A 17,427-nucleotide genomic window follows, 5' to 3' on the forward strand; every position below is an offset into this window, starting at 1 on the left:
GCTGTGGGGGGTATCCAGTATTATTTGCCTGCTGTGTGGGGGCATCCAGTATTATTTGTCTGCTTTGGGGGGTCTCCTCTATTATAAGTTGTTTTCTTTGGGGTCTATGGATTATCAATGTCGTCTGCTTTGGAGTCTCCACTGTTATTTTCTGCTGCAAACAAAGTATTTGCCTGCTGGGGTGGTATTTATTGATGTACTGTGGTACTTTATTTTTGGTATGGCATTTTGTGTTGTAGCTGCATCTAGGGTGATGGTTACTGATGTGACCCTTTAAAGTTGAGCAGCATGACAATGTGGTCCTTGGACCAATAAATGTTGTTCAACCATGGCCTTAATCCTTAGAGCAGGAATAGAACAGATATTTAAAGGAAATCTACCATTTGTTTTCATGCAATGTGAACCAAACATACCTTGAGAATGGTGTAGCCGCAATGATGCAGAAACATATCCAGTTTCATCGCAGATCAGAGTGGTTTTGCTCAAAAAACAAGTATAAAATTCAGGACCTTGGGAAAGCTGGGATGCATGCTGGATGCCATTAATAAACACATTACAAGGAGCTTCCTGACCTGTCCAGGCAGGACTAATCAATCTGAGCTGGATGACTCATATACGGCAGCTAGGGAATGATATAGCGAATGATTACTTCTGCCTGTTAGAGACAAAGTGATTACATAATTCTCTGGAGCAGTGCATAATTAGGATAAGAGGAGAAGCGTTCAGTGTAGCTACAGCATTCTCTAGGTATGTTTGGTTCACAATGCATGAAAACAAATGGTAGATTTCCTTTAAAAAAAAAAAAAAAAAGTCATAATTATATGTTTGTGGAGTTGGAGTAGGTCCATTTTATCACGACTCCGATCTACCAAAACAGTCACCGAATCAAACTACACAGTCCAGCAATAAACCACTACTAGTATGTTGTATGTCTTAACACCTTCAGATTATGTTTCTTCCATGGCCCAGCGTGGTGGCATCATTCAGAGAATCAAATATGAATTGAGATGTAAATTCAAGATTTTAGCACTGAAGTCAAGCTCTCTCGCCCTTAGTTTGCCTCTCTGCTGTATTTTATGCCCTTTCATCCAGGATCTGGCTCCCCTTAAGTCTGCCAACTGATCTTAGTCACAGCAGAGAAGATGTTCAGAGGCAGGGAGAACTTTACTTGGTTGCAAAACTCTCCTCCTCTTTGACTTTATAAAAAAAATTCTTTTTTTTTTTTTTGGATGATGCCAATATGCTGCGCTATGAAGTTAACACAAAGAAGTAATGCCACATACTAAACAACATGAAGCATGGGTATTAAGTTGATATTTGTTTTTGTCAAGGCTATGGTGCCGTTTTCTCTCAGTGGTTTTCTTTCCTACTGGTTCAAATACAGGCGGTCCCCTACTTAAGGACACCCGACTTACATACAACCCCTAGTTAAAGACGGAACCTTCTGCCCACTGTGACCTCTGGTGAAGGTCTCTGAATGCTTTTCTATAGACTGCAATGATCAGCTTTAAAGCGTCTAATGTAGCTTTATTGATAATCCTTGGTCCCATTACAGCAAAAATTTTGAAACACCAATTGTCACTGGGACAAAAAAATTTTTTGTCCGGAGCTATAATTATAAAATATACAGTTTCCACTTACATACAAATTCAACTGACCTTCCTGTAGTGGTAAAGGGTTATTCCCACGAACACAGGTTTCTTAAACGTACTCAGGATAAAAGAATTACGTATTCTAATTCACAAATACAGCATTTCACAGATATAATTCCAACCTGTCTCAATCAGTCCTGATGTACATAATTTCAGTTGCCCGTAGACCCGACCCTGCAAGTTCTGACTTTGGGTCAGGGACGCCATATTTGCTTTCTGTGCGACGGCCTTGCTGCTGAGTTTTTCTCTCTCTCTGCTCTCTAGAGCTGCCCCCTGCACTCTAGCCCGGCCCCCTGCATTCCAGGACGGAACTCACAGACACTCACTTCCTGCCAGCAAACAACACATCGTGAGGAGAGAGAAGCTGCAAGCTACAGGCATATGAGTTATCCGGGGGAAGAGGGGGGCAGGCACATATCTGTGAGAACAGATATGTAACAGGGCTGACAGTGTGTAATAGGCATCCAAGTGCATATAAACCTTGTACCTGGATAAACTTTCTAAATTGTCAGCTCACATAACTAGGAGGACCATAATGAGTCTCCACCCACACACTGAAATTCAGCACTGACCAGCCTAGGGAATGATAGGAGCTAATACAGCAATAAAACTGAGTACAATTGTAAAGTAATGGGTAAAATGATCTTCATTAAACATCACTAGGGGATTGAGATTTGAGAATTTTATTTTGTGGGAAACCCCTTTAAGTAAATATGAGCATTAAAACACAAAACAGGAAACCTTTTACCTTTAATGAAAGCGTCACTTATAGAGATCATCTGCTGTCCGCCATCTTCAGACAGAAGAAACTCTAAAAAAAGTAAGATGATGAGAGCAGAGAAAACAGATGGTATTACTCAAGGGTTCCAAATATATCAAGTACAGAACACACCCTATATGACTCAAAGAGAAACCTTTCTGCCTCCCTGCTGATCACATAGAAGTGCAGCACAAGGCAGCCATCTGATACATACAGAGCCTTATTAGAGTAATGGATCATACAAGGGGACTGCCTTAAAGATTCAGAGTAGTTTGAATACAGATAGTGGGGCAATACTGAGATACTATATTCCCCCAGTGTTAGCTCCTGTTACACTGGTTTCCTGCAACAGCGAATATTTTGTTATGTGGTTTGCTTGTGAGCTTAGACATGTTTTAAGGACAAAATTTGCAATAAATCCTGTGTCATCAATATACGAAGTAGAACTCACAGTAAACCGAAGGTTTTAGCGTGAAACCACTCTGAATCATGATGGAATAAATTACTGAAAAAAAAAAAGACTGCTTAAAGGGAACCACCTGTCACCACACTAACCCTTCCACAAACACACAAACAGTCCCTTCTTCTACAATATATACGGCCCCTAGATGTCTTTTTTTCGCAAATTTCTTTTTGCAGTATGAATGAAAAATTTACTTTCATTTATTTGTATGATGCATCTGGTGTCCCAGTCCTGCCTCCTGATTGCTATGATATTCTCCAGTAATCCGGAGATCTCGTGCAACTAGCATGTGCCGCCACCAAGATCATAAGTGCGCTGTGCATGCGCAAGATGCATGGAGGTGGCAGAGCAAACTGACTGCAGGAGGCAGGGTTGCTTGAGACTGCATCGTAAAAAAAAAACAAAAAACTGAATTTTCAATTACGGTATGCTGCATCTTAGAAATATGCTAAAATGACCTACAAGGGACGTACATATTACAGAAGAAGGTACAGTTTGAAAGCTTGGGGGGCTTTGTTAACGTGGAAAAAGATAACAAGTACATCATCCTGTTAATTCTTGACAATTTAACTCTAAGTAACTGAATAATAAGTTAAAATTATCTTCATCCTCTCATCATTATGTACCGTATATACCAGAGTATAAGCCGAGGCCCAAAATTTTACCACAAAATACTGGGAAAACCTATTGACTCGAGTATAAGCCGAGGGTGGGAAATGCACTGGTCACAGCCTCCCCAGTATATAGCCAGCCAGCCCCTGCCCCAGTGTATATAGCCTGCCAGCCCCTGCCCCAGTGTATATAGCCTGCCAGCCCCTGCCCCAGTGTATATAGCCTGCCAGACCCTGCCCCAGTGTATATAGCCTGCCAGACCCTGCCTCAGTGTATATAGCCTGCCAGACCCTGCCCCAGTGTATATAGCCTGCCAGACAGATTGCACAGAAGATATACAGGGGTCGCCGGAAAGGTGAGTTTAGATATATTTATTTTTTTGACTCGAGTATAAGCCGAGTTTGGGTTTTTCAGCACATTTTTTGTGCTGAAAAAGTAGGCTTATACTCGAGTATATAAGGTAATATGCTCATAGAGACATTAATAGACTGGAATGAATGGAGCTAGCACTGATCAGCAAGCAACCACTTACATGACTAATCCTTGATGTAACCAGACTATCTCTTAAATAAATGCTCTCTCCTATGCGTTTGAAACAGTACTGGGGCTTGGTGGTAAAGATGATGACCTTGCAGCACTGAGGTCCTGCACGCTCACAATCCAAAAATATGCTGATGGGCAAATTGGAGTGTGCCGATTACACAAATTTCAACAGCAGTGGAGACAAAACTAACACAATCCCATACAGGCTATTTGAATGTAGATAATATGTATACTCGAGTATAAGCCTAGTTTTTTAACACAAAACAATGTGCTGAAAACCCAAACTCGGCTTATACTCGAGTAAAAGAAATAAAGGTTTTACCAAGTTTTTGTGGTAAAATTAGGGGCCTTGGCTTATACTTGGGTCGCCCTATACTCGAGTATATACGGTAATATTTATTTGGAAACTTAAGAAAATACCCAGCCGATTCAGTACATAAAATATGTAACACAAGACTATACCGCCATCTTGTGCTGAAATCATGTCATTTCCCCCAACTGCAATAAAAATCGATACGTACAGCAGAAAGAAATAGTTAGTCTGGACGATTATTAAAAGGGACTATCATTCATTTCCATTTTCTTCTACTTTCTTGGATTAAGATTTTGATTACACAATTACTTGCTCTTAGGAGCCATTCTTCTAAAGGGGGCAATTAGGTAGAAAGACTTGAAAGGTCCCAAAACCGCAGAAACATAGAAGGCTTCATTAGTGTGTGTGTGTTTTCATTAAATTATCTACAATCATCTTGGGAAATACATCTTCATTAGAAGGCTGCCCTTATAGTATTTGCCGAGTTCCACAGCCGAATAAGTCTGACAATTCCATAGTAATGTTATTGTGTTATTTTTCTCCCATTATTTTTTCATAGCTGTTTGTATGTGGCATATGTATATTGTTTTATAGCCTTTTTACCTAACAAGTGTAAATTGTACATGAGCACTGTACTTTTGGTATAGTACATTATCAAACTTAATAAGTATCTGCTTGTAGACTTAGAGAATAGTAAATGCTTATAACTGTCTGTGACAGTATATTAAAGGCATTTACTATGGACAACCCTGGAGCCGTCACGGTTTCCTAAGGCAGCATCGGCTCCACGTCACACTATGACAGTGTGAGCGGTATTATCCACGACGTAATAGTACAGCACGTGGCGCCAAGAGGTTAAAGAGAGTGTGATTTGGAAACAATTAGGTACATTCTTTTTTTTACCCCAGTGGATGTTATAGCTGCAGAAAATAAAATGATCATAATGTCACTTATCTTGAGATGAGTGGACCCGACGTTTCGATTCAAAATCGGCCGTGAGATTCGGATGTATTGCTAAAATGGTGGCCTAACAGTCAAACCAGCAAATTAACAACACTAGCAACTAGCCATGACTAAGACTGGCCAGGGGGACACCATCTATTTTTTTGTGTATTTGATGCAGATATTTGCTTGAAATAATGTCACATCAGGTGAAAAAATGAGGGGCAAAAACAGCAAGTATAATAAAATATACGTAACATAACATGTGCAGATAATCTGTGGCCACAAATAAGAAAGTTTACAAGGGCAAATACAATACCTGAATGGTATCACTCATATTGGACATAACCTGGTAAACCTTCTGTGCAGTCTATGGGAGCCAGGCAGTCAAGGTGGCCATGCACCAATTACTATATGCACACCCCTCTCTGTGATAAACATGCAACCACTGACCTGGTAGGGGTTTTCCCAGATGGGCACTCATACAGTAATGAGTAAATAGCCCCTTTGTTCTTCCAGAAGTCCTTTAGCTAGTGGGTCATGTGGACTGGAGAGAAATATTACCAGGATAGCTACAATATGGGCGACCCTATTAGGGTACAGTACTTACCCCAGTAAAGTTTTTTGCAAGTAGCCTAGTGGCCAGTGAAATTAGATTAAGTAAATGTCAATTTTCAGATTATTCTACCATAAAGAGTGCAACAAAACTTTAAGCCATACAAATGTTATGCTCAAAAACCATGCATTCCTTAAAAACCGAAGCATGAGTACGGCATGCATCCACTACAGCTCACAAAAGAATATGCAAACAGTATATGTGTCATTAAAACCAATCAAGAACTGTATTAGTTAAGAGAATATGAACATATTAAGAGGATTAATATTAAGAGGAAGATTAGTAGAGTGGATAAATATTAAGCCTAATGTTCGGTTTGTGCCTTCCCTGTCTTGTAAGTAAGAAATAAGGCATATGCATTTATAATGCCCTATTATAACATTACGTGCTTAAGTCCAAAAATGTGGGATGGAAAAAAAAATCTAATAAAAGATAGAAATCCTCCATGTAAAGGATTAAAAAGATTGATTATTAACCAATGTAATACCTTTCTGGTCAGCAGGGTGAGGGGGCACATGGGGGTACTTGGAGTGCTTCTTGATGTGGAAGTTGACGTTGTCCATCTCCACATTGAGGCTGATGGAAGCGGCCGAATCACTGTCCATAGCAGACTGGAAGCTGCTGACTGATGTACGTTTGCTAGGACTCGCAGAATCTTTGTATGGTTCAGCAAGGGGAAAGAAGCAAAGGGAAAAGGAGGAGGGAAGACAAAGGGTAAGCAGGGTGGAAGCGGGGAAGGGGGGGGTGTGAGACTACATTTAGTATATAGAGGTCCCCAAGTTTAGCCCTTTAATGCAACCAACAAGTTAGGCTTATACATGGGGATATCAAGAATGAAGTGTTATAAATAAAAAAAAAACAAACAAACACCCAAGATATTTACAGTTGCACCTCTGGACAGATCCTTGGGAGACTTGCAAAATTAAATTGACTGCTATTAACTAAAAGAGAGAAGTAGCAGAGGAAGCTGATCTCAGGTTATGGAGCAAGGCATAAGAACACCGCAACATCAACCACAGGAGTGGCAAAAAGTACAAACAATAGCAAACCATTTGCTGTCATTTGGATTAGTTTTACTTCATACCAGTATTTGCATGCTACCATGCAGTCTCGATCGAAACATCATATAGTGTGAATTATAATGAGACTGTCAAATCAATAATGTAAAATATTATCAACTGCAGACAGTGAGGACGTGAGCTAGAATGGAAAGATTTGCTGCTCCTCTGTGTTTTGAACACAATTCTCAGAGGAAAACTGAATATTCACAAAAGTCAAAGTCACCTAGGACTATTAAAGACCATGTGAGATGTGGAGTGCACCCGTAAAACATTTTGTGACATTTTTAGTGCTACATTTTTAGTGCTACTGCCTTTAACTAGGTTTCTTTTGTCTATCTATATAACTTACTGGTTAAGTTGTCTTCCCCTTCATCTGCAATCTGTTCTGTATCACTGTCATCAAATTTGATGTCTTTAAACCAAGATGGTTCAGAATGTCCTTCCACAGAATTCACTGAATCACTGTCAGGTGATGGGGTCTCTGAAAACTCTGTACTCTAAAATGACACAAAAAAAGAGAGATGAGGCAGATCAGAGATTATGAGAACCATGAGATGGATATAAAACACGACAGTTCTGCTATATGCAAATATACATTACATTATGCAAATGAGCCTGAGGTGCTCTGGGCTCCATTAACATCTATGGAGCACGGAGACCTTCATTTGCTAAAGAGCTTGTGTTAAAGGAAACCCACCATTTAGAATAGTCGGTGTAAGCTGTAAGTACCGGGCACCAGCTCAGGGTGAGCTGGTGCCGGTACTTACTTTCGTTAGTGTTATAAACCGCGGTATCGCGGTTTTAACACTTTTTAAACTTTAGAGCAGAAGGGGCTTCGGCACTGCACGCGAGCGTGCGCGCGCAACATCTCCGCTATTTCCTATGTAGGCGTGCGCACGCAGCGCCGAAGCCTTCTCTGCTCTAAAGTTTAAAAAGTGTTCAAACCGCGATACCGCGGTTTATAACACTAACGAAAGTAAGTAAGTGCACCAGCTCACCCTGAGCTGGTGCTCGGTACTTACAGCTTACACCGACCATTCTAAATGGTAGGTTTCCTTTAAGTTTTTAGAGAATCAGAGTTGTGGCGGTTAATGAGTAGGATCGCTGCAGAGATCCACTATTCCAGACAATACGATTGAGTAGCTACTCATCCTGTGATATTTACCTACGAATAATAGCAGCCCAACATGTAAAATTTTAAAATAGTGTGAGTGTGATTATTTAATAAAAGTTAAGTTTTAGGCATGAACAATGAGGCTTTTTTCCTTTAACAACATGTGAAGCTACAGCATGGAGGGGTTCTGGTACACACTAGAGCCCTTCTGGCTCAATAGCATAATTAAAAGAGCTGATTTTAAAAGAAGATTACCACAGTCACAGGCTGGAACTTTTAATGATAATGTTTTTGGTACATCATGCTTGATTTTGATGGTAGATTTTCTTAAAAAAATGGCAACCCCCCTCTCCCCCTAAAATTATATATAATCTACATAAAAATGTATGTGGACTCCAAATCATAAGTTGTACATTGTAAAATATATATTTTGTAGCAACCTAATTGTACCTTGTAATAGACTACATGGAATGTTATACATAGATATATCTTTGACTAATAAACTATAGCAGTCAGTGATACAGCAGAGGTTGTAGTTACCTGCAGAGGTCGGTATAAGGCATATTCATCACGGAAAAGTTGATCATGGTGTGTGACACAGTCCAGCCATCTGCCATCAACAAGGGCTTGCCCAATAGCAATAGCTTGTGCTCTAAAAATAAACCCAAGCTTATTAGGGTAACAGCATAGGGGGTGTACATACAGACCATTGTGTCTATGTAGCTGGAAGGAACGTATACCAAAAATACAGGAGTGGATCTGAAGTAGATTCATTTCCCTCTATAGCTGGTTAAATTAACCAGTGTATTCATGTTTGTGCAGATGAGCCGATTATTTTTACATACACGAAAATCTCTAGTCTGAACCACTGATCCTGCAACCCAATCTAAATTTAGAAATATTCCTATGAAGACAGAAGAACGTAGTTCAGAGTTATTTATCTGAGCCAGAGTATTACCTGGTGGTGACATGGCCATTCCTGATCAGCCAATTAACTAGCTCCTTCCCCACAATGCAGTTGGGATATGTCCGCAGCCAGTAGCGGTGATCCTGAAATTCCATGCCACTGTTGTGGTGACAGATCTTCTTCCACAATTCTTTCAGCTGCACAGAATCCTACATGAAGACAATCAAGGGAATATATACCTCAATCACTGGATTATTTTTGGCTCAACACTTTTTTTTTGCTTTGTCTATTAATCTTACAAATCTTTATTTTTAGGGCAGAAACAAATAGCAGCAAGCAGTGTCACAGGTAATGTTCTGTTGGAAAAGCTTAGGACCTGATATTCATGTGGATGGCAGGCCGTTATTTTGGCCTCCATAGACCTTTAGTGTACATGAACGGCCGCACTGTAGATTATATAGCAGATGCTATATGAACAAGGCCAGTTTGTGGCTCTTTAAGCGCACATTTATATGATTAATTTTAAATAATCATACATCACCAAATAATCATCCAAAACAGGAAATATAGAAGTAGTTGGTGCACAAGTAGGATACCAATCCTTTATCCACATCAATAATATTGACTCGGCACTCAAATGTAGATAAATTGTAAATATTTTTTATTGAAAACACAGATTCCAATTCTGATGAAGGTCTTGTGACTGAAACGTTAAAATGAAATAACTGAAGATTGCCAATCGGTGTTTTCAATAAAGAATATTTGTCCTTTATATGCTTAAACATTGTTTCAGACTGAATACTGCAGGGTTATATTCCCAGCAACAGTGGTCATGAATGGTTTGAGAAACAAACAGTAGACTGTAGTCCAAACTGTAGACTTTGGTTCAACCCTCAATGTTATCAGACATATATGGCATGGGTTTCAAAAAAGGTTCGGTCCATGAAGCCCCACATAACTTACTGGACCTAAATATACTGCTGCTAATGTTTTGATGCCAGACACCAAAGGACTTGTGGAATACATGCATCAATGGGTCCGAATGGTTACTGGTACAAGATCAAAGCCAACAAAATATTATGCATGTGGTTTAATGTTATGGCTGTTCGGCAAGTATCTATCAAACAGTAACGACAGCTAAGATATATGAAATTCAATCTGATATAATATTATAACTTAGGTGCATGAACAACTAAGCAAAGTGTCAGTTGTCCACGATAACAGGTAGAGACCAATTAATTCAGTGCACAGAGCAGAAATACATATGGACAGAGTAAAGTAAGTTTAAAAAAAAATGCAGAAGCAAAGCTCAGTAGAATTTCATACCAAAAGTATTTTCCTCTCTTCTTCATTTGTGTCATTCTTCAGGTAAGTGCGGGAGGCCTGGGGGCTGACAGATGATTCATAGGAGGGTACCATGGGAGAGCCTGAACGGTCAAGCGAGAGGTTTGTAATGCTGGCAGACCTATACATATTGGAAGAGAGAAAAAGGATTTTCAAAACCCAAAACTCCAACACCTTACCAGCATTAAAAAGACTGCAAAAGTAATTACTAGCAAACAGCAACGGAGCACATTTACTAAGAACAGTGCAAGTTGTACTACGTGCAGTTTGCCTGTATATAGTGCAGATGGCGACAGATTCAGGATTTCTGGCGAAGGTTCTGCATAAACCTGTCACTCTCTGCACTGGTCCAACAGTGGGCACCACCTATCTTTTGGTGCTCCGTTAACATAGCGCGTGCAACACATTTCTGTCAGACTTTGAATTAAAAATCTGGTGCACAGTCCGACTGAGCATCAGAAGGTCCCCTTCAGTGCAGAAATTTCTGTTGCGTGAAGCATAGTGGAGCCACGCCACAAACGTGGAAACAAGTGCGACACTAATGTGGAGCAGACACTTCTTAAATACTTTTAAGGTAAACCCAGGTGATAGATCAAATCCTGTAATTTCTACTTGTCTTATTTTCCTAGAAGTACTGTGACAGAGAATACATTTTAAAATGGCGAAAGCGTTGTGGACCGCACCTAAAACTTTGAGACTGAGGAATTTCAGGAATTCGCTATGGTGACGCCAGCATGAGACAGCTGAAAACTCTCCAATAAAGACCCAAGATGTCTGATATATTATGCTTTGTATGCTCCTCCTTTCCTACTTTTTCCCTGCTTTTCTATATAGACTGATAGAACAAATAAAACTTGGGCAGTGCTGATTTTGCCGAGGCAGTAGCACGAGTGAGACTTGAATCAGCAGTTGTCCGAGTCATTCCTTGCACACATGCTTTAACTAATTTGAAACACACAACAAATGAGCACTAAAAGCAGATATCCTCCCCTAACAATACATGTGCAAGTCTGACAGAAAACTGGTGCATGGCCCTTGGTAAATGTGTCCCAATGTGTTTTAAGTTTACCAAGAACTCTACATGGCATATGGTTTTGCTGCTTAGATGAGAAGGAGCTATTTGAGCAAAATTAGACCAAAAACACAATTGTATGCAGAAAAAATACTGGGGTGGAAATTATCACACACTGTACTGCAGAATTCTGGCTTAAAATGATCACAAATTAAGGCATTTTCTTAGAAAGCAGATGTGGCGAGCTTGTAAAGTCAAATGTATCAACATACATTTTCATCCAAAAAATCATCTTAAAAGGAAATCTACCACCAGGATTAAGCCTGGCGTGCTCTGTGGGAATCTGTTCTTCTTTTATCTTCTTAAGCCATTGATTTTATGAAAAAAAGTTATAAAAATTATGCAAATGAGCACAAGGGGCTCCAGGCTCCATTGACATCTATTGACACCTCAGGTTCATTTGCATAATATACATTTTTTTTTGTAAAGTCAATGACATAAGAAGCTAAAACAAAAAAAAAATTATCCCAACAGAGGATGCAGACACCAGCATGTCTGTGTGCTTGGTTTAAAAACCTTAATCCTGGTGGTAGAGGTCCTTTAAACTGTCTATTCGAAGTGTGTTGGGTGAAAAGCGGAGTATCAACTCATCACACAAGTTAAGGGTTTTAGATGAATATATCAAACAGTGCAGAAAAGTTGATAAACTTAGCGCAAATTACACCCCAACCTTATAAACAATAAGACGGATTTATGAAGAGTCTTAAAGTAAGACAGTGCAGAGTTAGACAACACAGTCATCTGCAGCCCAAGATTCATATAAGTGTCTGATGCTGGGTGATACATTTGTCACAGGATAGGACTGCATTGTCATTCTTAGCACCTCCTATTAGTTGACTTATTTTATGCCAAAAAACACTACTTGCAGATCACTATGCTATGCTATAGAGCTAGGCTCAATGCACATGACTGTAATGGGGGCTATGATCTGTGACCGGGTTACAACGTGTTGAGTACAAAGTGTTGTATAACAGAGCAGCAATTTGCGGCATGACCACACACACACCCCCCTCCCTTCTCCAGCCAGTTAGTGTGCTTCAGCCTCGTGAAGCACATGGAGCCTTAAGAGTTCCAAGTTTTTTCATCAAAGAATAACAAATCATCTCCTATCTGATCACTGAGAACTATAGATGGTTATATATTATCAGTTTTCATTTATTTTACCTGTTTCTGGCTGGTGACTTCCCGGCATCTTCTTGTACAGATGTTAAGCGTGTGGTCAGTGATGGTTTAGAAGATTCCTGGTGAACGAGGCTTAAATACAGAAATGAATAGAAACCATTGCTAATCATTATTTTGATACCATCACCTCTGATGAATGGTAGAATGCTCTTAAGAGATTTATGTACAGGGCACCCAAAGGGGGCAGGAAGCCTGTGTTCTGCGCAAAGGACAATGGAAACGGTAATACAAAGTAGTCTCTGTTTCTAACACATAACATATAGCCAAGATTCCATCGTACAGACTAGAACTAATAGTATTACTTGCTAGCACATGTGACAGGCGGTTAAACAGTTTCCCTTAATATAATAGCCTAGAAATCATTCTAGAGATTTCTTTGTAAGCAACATTACCTTTGCCAAGCAAGATCTTCCTCCAAAAAAATGTTGCGACTAGACTTTCTTCCTCCAACTGGAGTCCGAGGCTCCCCAGGGTCCAAAACAGAAACAGAGCACGAGTCGGACAGTGCATTCAAGTCCTCTCCAAACGTATGGCCATCCGTGGAATGTGCATAGTTTATAGCTATTTTACAGCAGTAAGTACAAGCACGTAGATCACCTAGATACAAAAACATAAAAATCAGGACTTCACCCTTGGATTTTCCAGTACGTATCTCTATATAATTCCTATGTAATACTTCTATTTAAAATAACTTATTTACTGTTTGCTCTTACAGACAGTCCCCGACTTAAAGACACCTGACTTACAGACCAAACCGCTCTGCTTAATGTCACCTATGAATAAGTTCTGTGGATGGTGGACATTTACTGAATTTAGCCCCATGATGTATTGGTCAACATAAGAGCTATAAAAGCTTTATTGTTAATCCTTTTTCCCGAAATTATGAACATCCAAATGTCACAGGGACTAAACAAAAATATGGTCTTACAAAATATACCAGCTCCAATTTGCATACAAACTAAAGCAGTTGGCCATTTTACCTCATGTCTTTGCATACTGTACGTGTGGGGGCAGGATATCATATGATTTATCAATATACATCTATTAAAAGTTCTGCTCGGCTTTCTTGATATGTGAAGTGAAGCCTTCTGTCTTTTACCTCATCACCCAGATATTCATGTCTTTAAAATGTACACAGATGGAGGATCACGTGAACTCTATCAGTCCATGAACAATTGCCCTGCCAGGACCTTAATGATAGTATTCATGAATATAAGATCAAGGTCCTTTGTTCAGGAGATTGTTCAGGGACAAATAGAGTTCACATAACCCTCCACCTGCAGCCATTTTATCGTCAGAAATGTTTGTCTGATGAGTTAAAAGACAAGAGTTTGCAAGTTACAAATCAAAAAAAGCAGAGGAGAACTATTTAGAGATGTAGATTGGTAAATTAACTAATATCCTGACTGCCACACATTACATAAACATGTGGCAATCCCCATCAAGGTATGTAACCTGGGGACTCCGCTGTATTACTTGGTGGTTTTGGAGGGGTTTCTCCACTACATACATTAAACATCTATCCATAGAATAAGCGATAAGTGTCTGATCAAGTCTGTCAAATAAGATACCCAACAATCAGAAGAAAGACTATTTCCAAGTGCCCAATGTAAATGCAGTGGCAGTGAACATGCTTGGCCACTGCTCCTTTCATGAAGGCTTGACACTGTTCCACTCACTTGCCGACCTATATTCTCATGATTGAACCCCAGCAATACAGTACTTATCCACTGGTTATATGGTATAATAAATGTCATTCATAGGCAGAGACCACATATTACAACTGGCTGCAGTATGTTCTTCAATATACTTTCACAAATAAGCTTCCCGAATACCAGCACTAGAAGTGTCACCCCTGAATACTTATGTCCATATTCCATACAATCTATGAGATCGCTCTGTGGGGTCCCATGCCAACCTGTATATCCCATGAATTTCCCAGGGATCTCCTGGTTGCAACACCTGCTGCAAAAAATCTGGCCACAAAGTCGACAGTGGTGCCTCCGTCGGAAAGTGGTGAATTTTTCATTGCAGTCATAGCACTCTTTACATTGGTTGTCAGGCATCCAGTACTGCTTCAGGTCACTGTCCTATTGAGGAAAGCAATAATTTACCTTGTGTAATTATTCACCATAGATTAAGTCTTAGAAATATTCAATCTCCTCAAATGAATAAGCAGCAGCTTAAGCAGAAGGTTACCTGGCTCTTTCCTTCCATAATCTCCTTTAGGCGCCTGACCACTGTGCTCAGGCTGCGCAGCTGCACAGCCGTGCGAGGATCGTGACCCAGTGGGGGCTCTGGTTTTCTTCTGCTTTCTACAACAAATCCATGGACCATAGTTAATAACACTGCAACAACTAACAACTTCCCATTTACTTTGATTTGCAAAAACTCTCTCTTAGACTAGTTAAAGGAGGTTTCCCCTAGTGATGTTTACACAATAAAGATCATTTAAACCCTTTACTTTACAATTTTACTCAGTTTTATTGCACTTTTAAGTGATGGTCATTATAAGATAGTGGGCGGGGACTTTCTAACCAGACACTTCATAATCCATCTAGTTCTGTGAGCTAACAGTATGGTAAAATAATCAGAGTTCAGGATCTTTACACTTTCATCTGGCTACTGAACATTGTACTAACACACTGACACATAGAAAGAGAAACAATGAGATCCAAGAGATGCCTATTACACACTGTCAGCACCTCTACATATCTGTTCTCCCTCCATCAGACAAAGAACTAATCTCTCCTCACAATGTGTGGCAGGATGTCAGTGTATGTGAGCTAAGTCCTGGAATGCAAGGGGAGAGGCTATAGTTCAGGGAGCAGGAACTTAGCAGCACGGCCGTCACATAGAAATCCAAGATGGCTTCCTCAACCCTAAGTCAGAAGTTACAGGGTCGTGTCTAGAGGCAACTGAAATTCTGGACACCAGGACTGAAAAAGACAGGTTGGAATTATATCTGTGAAATGCCGTATTTGTGAATTAGATAATATGTAATTTTGTTACCCTGAGTACATTTAAGAAACTTGACTTCATGGGAATACCCTCTTAAATCCCTTAAAACCCCTTTTTTTCTACTACAGGCTTTAGAAGGTAATCGGCAAACCCTGAATGCAGGACTTCTAGTCACCTCTTAACAGGTTTCATTCGTGTTATCAGGGCTTTGGAGTCCGTAAGCCAAACTTCCAACTCAAGTTTCTCAGCCCTGTTTTACTGTTACTCTAGCAGTTCTAAGATAAATGTGGGCATTCCTTCCCCATTTCTTATTCCTCTGATTTATAGCATAGTAGTTTTACTACTGAGCATGGACATAAAGTGGAGGCACATTCATCTCAACTAAAAGCCTATTACACAACCGGTGGCCAACGGGCCATATGTGGACTGTAAAGCCCCGAGTTGTGGCCTGTACACTGCTGGCAGACAAAATCTAATGAGTGCTTCCATAACTGATGGAAGTGAACATTGGTGAAGGAGCCCATGTAGTGATGAGTACAACTAAGAAGTCCTCACTTCTACTGGGTCCTCTCCTGCCACTGACTCAGGACCCACAGCAGATACTTATCAGTAAATACTTATCAGTTGTACTGCATGGACTGTTGTACTGCTGCCAGGACATCTCCTGCTCCTGGCACAGCTCTGCACAGGGTCCCTATCCCGGCAAATACAACAAGCACTGGACACAGAGCAGAACGGCAGGAAATAAAGGAGAGAAGAAGCTGCTCTGGGGTCTCCACTATTACTGTCTGCTCTGACTGCATTATTTAGTTGCTGGGATGGCATTTATTGCTGTACTGTGGTATTCATAATTTCTCAATCTTCAGAAATCTAGAGTTGTTCATATGGACATGTAGAATATATGGAAACATTTTTACATGGAAAATCCTACAGCATTGAGGCATTTTCCCTTATGTCTGGTGAGTAGATAAATTCAGAAACCACATATATCTTCAACATCTAAGGCTATGGTGGTTAAGTGTCCCAAATTGCCATTTACCAAGGCCCTATGTGCCTGTTATAAAAAAAAAAAAATCTTTATGCTAACCTAGAGAGGGGTCCTAAGAGGCATCAGATTCATTTCTTGTGATTACTGTGTCTGTGCAGTCGCATATTGAAGCCAAAGCCGTACACCATAGCTTCTTTGTGCAAGAGTGCAGTAACACATGCACAATGAAGCCAGGCACTAAATAACAGCGCAGGGAGCACCAAAACGGGGTAAGTATCAACGTTTTTATTTCAACCCAAACACACACCATGATAGTTACTGGGGTCTTTCAGGTCATTTTCATCATGACATTTTTTTATGACGGATATGTGAACTTAGTCTAAGCCATACAGATTTAACTTGCAGATTCATTCGAACAGTCGCAGCAAATACTATTGAAGGGTCAGCATTTAGTGTTACAAACCTGAGCTGGTTGAAGACCTTCTTTCTCCAAGTAGCTGCTTCTTGTATTGCACTGGGAACTTAATGGTTTGTCTTGTTGGGGAGTGATGTGGACTGGACCAGGTATTTCTTACTGCCTGGTCACTAGTTCCAGGATCTGCCCTGTCAGCAGCAGACACTGTTCTGACCTCATCTGAAAGAAGAACTTAACAAGTTACTACAAAAATCCAATCTCCAGTTAAAAAGACCCTCAGAGACTGACCACATGGTATGATCATGATTCAACAATCCTGTCTGATTTCTTGATAATGCAAATTAAATTTAATCAATGTGAAAATGTGTTATATTTTTGGAGTGGATAAGACTTACACCTCTTTTTTGGACTGGCAGATACTGTCAGGTGGAGGCCTCCTTTTTGCCTCTGTCTGTTCAGTAGATATCGCATCCAGCAGGGAA

At 40.1% G+C, this 17,427-nt stretch overlaps 1 protein-coding gene across 5 annotated transcripts in view; it reads right to left on the minus strand.

Moving 5' to 3' along the window:
• The window catches only part of PIKFYVE (phosphoinositide kinase, FYVE-type zinc finger containing), a 125,618-nt gene that overhangs the window by 102,244 nt on the left and 5,947 nt on the right, over positions 1–17,427 (minus strand). For 3 of the 5 annotated variants that reach the window (XM_072121002.1, XM_072121001.1, XM_072121004.1), the window contains exons 3-13: positions 16,994–17,164; positions 14,781–14,896; positions 14,500–14,671; positions 12,974–13,178; positions 12,564–12,653; positions 10,310–10,448; positions 9,035–9,192; positions 8,617–8,728; positions 7,312–7,459; positions 6,389–6,556; positions 2,401–2,463 (exon numbers count right to left, since the gene is read on the minus strand). In XM_072121002.1, the coding sequence (XP_071977103.1) occupies positions 2,401–2,463; positions 6,389–6,556; positions 7,312–7,459; positions 8,617–8,728; positions 9,035–9,192; positions 10,310–10,448; positions 12,564–12,653; positions 12,974–13,178; positions 14,500–14,671; positions 14,781–14,896; positions 16,994–17,164 (1,542 nt within the window). The remainder of the gene's footprint in view (positions 1–2,400; positions 2,464–6,388; positions 6,557–7,311; positions 7,460–8,616; positions 8,729–9,034; positions 9,193–10,309; positions 10,449–12,563; positions 12,654–12,973; positions 13,179–14,499; positions 14,672–14,780; positions 14,897–16,993; positions 17,165–17,427) is intronic. The other 2 variants (XM_072121005.1, XM_072121003.1) reach the window with 1 other exon arrangement.

Source organism: Engystomops pustulosus, chromosome 8 (assembly GCF_040894005.1).
Source record: "Engystomops pustulosus chromosome 8, aEngPut4.maternal, whole genome shotgun sequence".
Classification (NCBI taxonomy): domain Eukaryota; kingdom Metazoa; phylum Chordata; class Amphibia; order Anura; family Leptodactylidae; genus Engystomops; species Engystomops pustulosus.